This window comes from Oncorhynchus masou, chromosome 32 (assembly GCF_036934945.1).
Source record: "Oncorhynchus masou masou isolate Uvic2021 chromosome 32, UVic_Omas_1.1, whole genome shotgun sequence".
Classification (NCBI taxonomy): domain Eukaryota; kingdom Metazoa; phylum Chordata; class Actinopteri; order Salmoniformes; family Salmonidae; genus Oncorhynchus; species Oncorhynchus masou.
Genome location: NC_088243.1, coordinates 31428728 through 31435757, shown reverse-complemented (window position 1 = coordinate 31435757; position 7030 = coordinate 31428728). Strand labels below are relative to the sequence as shown.

The 7030-nt window shown below is 41.7% G+C and overlaps 1 protein-coding gene across 1 annotated transcript; it reads right to left on the bottom strand.

The window, feature by feature from the left end:
- Positions 1 to 2339: 2339 nt before the first annotated feature.
- On the bottom strand, positions 2340 to 6766 carry LOC135525917 (cytochrome P450 1B1-like). The gene has a single exon (XM_064953891.1). The coding sequence runs from the start codon at positions 6420 to 6422 to the stop codon at positions 4848 to 4850; it is 1575 nt and encodes a 524-aa protein (XP_064809963.1). The 5' UTR covers positions 6423 to 6766; the 3' UTR covers positions 2340 to 4847.
- Between the last annotated feature and the right edge of the window lie 264 nt (positions 6767 to 7030).

The following is a 7030-nucleotide window of genomic DNA, read 5'->3' as shown; positions in this document are numbered from 1 at the left end:
GAATTTAGATTTAGATTTATGAGACACCGAGAGAAACTGGGGGCAAAAGAGCTGAGCACAGAACTCAGAGATACACTGAGTGTATAAAACATTAAGGATATCTGCTCTTTCCATGACATAGACTGACCAGGGGAATCCAGGTGAAGGCTATGATCCCTTATTGATGTCACTTGTTAAATCCACTTCTATCAGTGTAGATGAAGGGGAGGAGACAGGTTAAGGATTACACGCTTTATTTTTTTTTCAATTTTCGCCTAAAATGACAGACCCAAATCTGTAGCTCAGGCCCCGAAGCAAGGATATGCATATTCTTGGTAACATTTGAAAGGGAACACTTTGAAGTTTGTGGAAATGTGACAGGAATGTAGGAGAATATAACACAATAGATTTGGTAAAAGATAATACAAAGAAAAAAAAAGATATTTTTTTTTGTACCATCATCTTTGAAATGCAAGAGAAAGGCCATAATGTATTATTCCAGCCCAGGTACGATTTATATTTCGGCCACTAGATGGCATCAGTGTATATGCAAAGTGTTAGACTGATCTAATGAACCATTGCATTTCTGTTCAAAATGTTGTATCAAGACTGCCCAAATGTGCCTAATTTGTTTATTAATAACTTTTCATGTTCAAAATTGTGCACTCTCCTCAAACAATAGCATGACATTCTTTCACTGTAATAGCTACTATAAATTGGACGGTGCAGTTAGATTAACAAGAATTTAAGCTTTCTGCCAATATCAGATATGTCTATGTCCTGGGAAATGTTCTTGTTACTTACAATCTCATGCTAATTGCATTAGCCTACGTTAGCGCAACCGTCCTGTGGAAGAGACACCGATCCCGAAGAAGTTTTAAAGAAGGATTTTTAAGCCTCAATACAATTGAGACATGCATTGTGTATGTATGCCATTCAGAGGGTGAATGGGCAAGACAATATTTAAGTGCCTTTGAATGGGGTATGGTAAGAGGGGTGCAACTCAGGAAGGTGTCCTTAATGTTTTGTACACTCAGTGTATTCTGCAGCAGGTAACTTCGATTGTAAACTACATCAAACCACATCCACTGCGCACACACCTGTTAGCAAAACTATGTGGAGATATGGGATCAGAGTATGACAATGTTCTATTTCATAGCAAAGTTTGGTGGTTATCAAGGAGGAGTGTTAGAAAGATTTTTCGCACTGAGAGAGGAACTTGGTTGACTTATGTTGGCTTACATTTCCCCAGCTCATAACTGTGTGTAGCTGGATTCAGTGCTCTCGTGTGCATTAAAGCCAAATATTGATCCAGGTTGGATGTGACAGCAGAGATGAGGTGCGCTCTGTTGACTACACCCCCTGACTTTGAGAAAGTCAGACGTGACGTGCATCCAGCAAACCCATCTCATTAGTAGCCCCACACTAAAATGATGTGATCGTGAGTCGTGAAGACAATCAGAAATAATGTTAGAATGTTTTTCAAATGACTGCCAGAGCCCCAAATCAAAAAATCTAACATTGAGTGTTAATTACATAATTTTGGTTGGTTGGGGTCACAATTTTCACATGGTTGGGGTCGCAAGATTATTCAGATATCAAAATGGGTTCGTGGGCCAAAAAAGTTTGGGAACCCCTGGTCTACAGAGTTGTGGAAGTACGAAGAAGAAATAGAAGACGTCCAAGGGTTGTCTAATTTTCATACATAGTCTAAGAATTTTCTGTGAATCTGAGATAGTATCTGTCTCTTATATAAGAGCAAATGTACTGCTTTCCTATCCTGGTATTCAAGTTCAATATTATAACCCTTTTTGGTTCAAGGTAGAACCCTTTTTGGTTCAAGGTAGAACCCTTTTGGTTCCAGGTAGAACCCTTTTGGGGTCCATGTTAGAACCCTTTTTGGTTCCAGGTACAACCCTTCTTGGTTCCAGGTAGAACCCTTTTTGGTTCCAGATAAACTCTTTCTACCTGGAACCCAAAAGGGTTGTACCTGGAACCAAAAAGGGTTGTACCTGGAACCAAAAAGGGTTCTACCTGGAATCCAAAATGGGTATCCTATGGGGACAGCCGAATAACGCTTTTGGAAGCCTTTATTCCAAGAGTGCAGACTGCCTTGGGTGAAACATTGATGAGTGGAGCCTGTGTCTGGGGCTGTGACTGCATGTGCCCTATCCAAACCCAGGGTGTTGGGGGTCGGGAGGAAGAGCAGGTGTGCTGCCTACACCCCAGCCCCACATCAATCTTTCATGGCAACACACAGACGCGACATCATGATCTATTATCATCTCTTTGACCTCCCTGTATTGTCTTGTTCCTGGCACTTGTGTTCTCCTCAGACTGACGTAAGCCACAGACATGGCTGAGAAGGCGTATAGGATTTATTGCATGGAGCTCAGGCACTATAGATTGCATACAGTACATGTATAAGTCATCATAATACAATGGAATTATGTAAGTGTACTGACATTTCAAAACATTTATAATTGTTATTACAGTATGTACTTATGCAGACAAAAACACCATGAAAACATATTAGAATGGGTCAGAGGAGGTATAACTCTTAAAATATATCTACAGGGGCAACATGATACCCGCCTAACACATGATTTGTCCACATCACTGCAACAACAAAGCACTTACAGTAAAATGGATTCATTCCACCAGTTTATATTGGCAAATTTAGGGTGGCAAAACTAAATACCCTTGTATGTATAACAATAGATACTTAACATTTGGCCACATAGTCTGCATGCAATATATATATATATATATGTATTTTATTCTTAGTCTGCATGCAATATATATATGTTTTATTCTTACGTAACACTTATGTTGAAATCTGCACACATATATCTAGGTTATGTTCTTATTCATTTATCTAATATATTGAATTCTACTGTGGCATAATACTTTGATGGAGTTTACACCCAACTTCTATAAACACTTAGGAGGGATATATGTAACATGAATTGCTACATTATATATTTATAAATCTGGAGGGATGAGGCCTCTTTTTCAAATGTAAGAAATGTGCTACAGTTGAACTCGGAAGTTTACAAACACTTAGGTTGGAGTCATTAAAACTTTCAACCACTCCACAAATGTCTTATTTACTTTTTGCATGACACCAGTAATTTTTCCAACAATTGTTTACAGACAGATTATTTCACTTATAATTCACTGTATCACAATTCCAGTGGCTCAGAAGTTTACATACACTAAGTTGACTGTGCCTTTAAACAGCTTGGAAAATTCCAGAAAATGATGTCATGGCTTTCGAAGCTTCTGATAGGCTCATTGACATCATTTGAGTCAATTGGAGGTGTACCCATGGATGTATGTCAAGGCCTACCTTTAAATTCAGTGCCTATTTGCTTGACATCATGGGAAAATCAAAAGAAATCAGCCAAGACCTCAGAAAAAAATTGTATACCTACACAAGTGTGGTTCATCCTTGGGAGCAATTTCCAAATGCCCGAAGGTACCTCGTTCATCTGTACAAACAATAGTACGCAATTATAAACAGCATGGGACCACGCAGCCGTCATACCGCTCAGGAAGGAGTAGTCTGTCTCCTAGAGATGAACGTACTTTGGTGTGAAAAGAGCATATCAATACCAGAACAACAGCAAAGGACAGTGTGAAGATGCTGGAGGAAACAGGTACCAAAGTATCTGTATCCACAGTAAAACAAGTCCTATATCGGCATAACCTGAAAGGCCGCTCAGCAAGGAAGAAGCCACTGCTCCATAAAAGATCGTACTTTTTGTACAAGTGTCCTCTGGTCTGACGAAATAAAAATAGAACTGTTTGGCCATAATGACCATCGTTATGTTTGGAGGAAAAAGGGGGAGGCTTGCAAGCCAAAGAACACCATCCCAACCATGAAGCATAATGCTGTTGGGTTGCTTTGCTGCAGGATGGACTGGTGCACTTCACAAAATAGATGTCATCATGAGGTTGGAAAATTATGTGGATATATTGAAGCAACATCTCAAAACATCAGTCAGGAAGTTAAAGCTTGGTCGCAAATGGGTCTGCCAAATGGACAATGACCCTGTGCATACTTCCAAAGTTGTGGCAAAATGGCTTAAGGACAACAAAGTCAAGGTATTGGAGTGGTCACAAAGCCTGGACCTGAATCCTACAGAAAATGTGTGGGCAGAACTGAAACGTGTGTGCGAGCAAGGAGGCCTACAAACCTGACTCAGTTACACCAGCTCTGTCAGGAGAAATGGGACAAAATTCACCCAACTTATTGTGGGAAGCTTGTGGAAGGCTACCCACAACGGTTGACCCAAGTTAAAAAATTGAAAGGAAATGTCCCAAATACTAATTGAGTGCATGTAAACTTCTGACCCACTGGGAACTTGTTCTCAACTAGCCTACCTAGTTAAATTAAGGTGAAAAAAAATAAAAAATGTGATGAAAGAAATTAAAGCTGAAATAATTTATTCTCTCTACTATTATTCTGACATTTCACATTCTTAAAATAAAGTGGTGATCCTAACTGGCCTAAGACAAGGTATTTTTACTATGATTAAATGTCAAGAATTGTGAAAAACTGAGTTTAATTGTATTTGGCTAAGATGTATGTAAACTTCCGACTTCAACTGTATAGCCAGTGCAATAAAATGATACAATTAACAAACACGATTCAGTTATCTGTCACAAAAAGTGATTTATACAATCAACAATCAGTTTAGCTAATGATAATAATAGTAAAGTATCGACAAAAGTATCAATATAAGTCTTATGGTTGGTACCTACCAAGCAAAACTATTCACTGTTGTGTACATACCTTTAGTGCATTGGATTACTGCAGTCCATTAGTGGGTGCTCTGTTTGAAAACACAAATCACAAGATTTTATGCCCCATTAAGTAATTCTCCTCTGAGCTTGGCAGAGATCTTGTAGTTTAGGGGCTTCAGTGTTAACCCATAGGAGCAGTCTAAGGAGAGGTCCTGACTTGGGTTATTCTCAAAGCTGCATTGGTGAATCAAAATAGCAGAAAATAAAAAAACCTCCACTTTGGCGATCTGGTCACCGATACATCGCCTCTTCCCTGCTGAGAATATCAACACACTGTTGGTCAGGTCCTTGTCAAGGGCACCATTTTCATCGAGGAACCGTGAGGGGTCAAAAAGATGTGGGTCCTTCCACTTTAAAGGGTTGTGGTTGACAGACCACTGGTTGATGAAGACCACTGTGTCTTTGGGGATGTGGAAGCCTTCGATGGTAACATCTGAGGTGGTGGAGTGGGGGATGGTGAGGGGTACAAAGCTGGTATAGCGCATGGTCTCATAGATAACAGCATCTAGGTAAGCCAGGCTGGCTTTGTCCTCAATACAGGGCAGCCTGTCACGGCCTACCACTTTGTCAATCTGCTCCTGCAGTCTGGTTTGGATGTTGGGGTATTTCACCAATAAAAGGAGCATCCAATGAAGGCAAGTTGACACAGTATCAAGTCCTGCACCAATCAGATCAGACACTGTCCCTTCTGTGTGGGCCTCCGTCAACCCGGTATCATGGCCTGCCTTGTCAATTACCTGAATAATGGCGTCACTCATGTCCCGGGTCACTTCAGGGTCAAACGTCTCCCTGTGCTCCACCACCTTGTCTCTCACAAAGGTGAAAAACTCTTTATTGAGGTCTTTGAAGCTCTGGTAGACACTGCGGACAGGATTTGGGAAATATTGAAGCCAGGGCATGACATCCACCAAGCTGCCAGCCCCCACCGTCTCTCCAAACTTGTCCACACTGCCCAGAAGGGTTCTAAACTCAATGTCATCATGGCAATAACGCTTTCCAAAGCACAGTGCACAGATTACATTAGCAGCAGCTACTGTCAGTTCGTGAGCAGGGTTGAAAATCTGTCCATCAGCACTGAGTTTGAGGAAAGCTTCAATGAGCTCAGTAGCCTCTGCAACAACGTGCTGTTCAAATGCTTTTTTGGTCTGGCTGTTGGCAGAGTAGAAAGCTCTAATGGTGGACTGAGCGATCTTCCGGTGGGTCCTCCACTGTTTGTTGTAGTTAGAGAATGTCATGCTGTTACCACCAGACACTGACTGAAAAGACACAAAGTTGGGTCTGCCTGCAAACTCTGTGCTGTGTTGCACCAAGGCTTCTCGTATTGCTGTGTCTCCATTGAGCACCACTATGTTGTTGCAGCCCAGGCGTATCTGATACACGTTGCCGTACTTCTTTGCCAGCTTGGAGAAGGTGATATGAGGCATCTGCCCCAGCTGCATGGCATTGCCCACCACCGGCCAGGCAAAGGGTCCTGGCAGCCTTCTCTTGAGTCTGAGATTCCTGACCCATAGACAGGCTTCTAGACAGAAGAGGAAAACAAAGGAGGCGACCAGAGCTGGCTGGACCTGTCCACTCCACTCTCTGATGATGCTGCTGCCCTTCACCCCAAACTCTGTGTCCAGCAGTGCCATGGTGCTGAGATGTTCTAATTCTGGTGCTCAATCCTTCAAATTCTGAGAGTGATCCCACTTTTATTTTGTTGAATGCTATTCCTGGTAACCGGATTTTTAAAATAGGTCTTCCTCTCCACCTAAATTCCAAATAAACAAAATAATAATGCTGTCTGTTTTTAAGTATGGTCAGTCCTACATGATCATCCCGAAAATGTAGAAAATTAGTTGAGACAACGAGAAGGTTTTCAGCACCTCTTACACTACGGTGTCTGTCTCCTCCTACTCCGTGCTGGCTTGTGAACAGGCTTGATCAGGTTGAGTGGTTAGTAGTAGTGCAGTCGCTGTCCGTCTTCAGATGACCACATTAGAGGAATGCAGATTTCTGTCTTGACACTCTCCCTTATATCTCCTCTGTGGGAGGGTTCAGGGACATAAAACTCCTATTCTGTTTTTTTTGCACCGAAGTGCTAGTTCCTGTGGAGTCTTTCTTTTCCCTAACACTCAATGCCACGGTGAGACAAAAAGGAAAGCAGCAACCAGTCAGGCCTGCCTGAACCTAGGACTAAAACAGAAGGAGTTTAGATTTAGCGGGCCAGAGGCTCTAAAAGACTGGGCTGCACTACCTT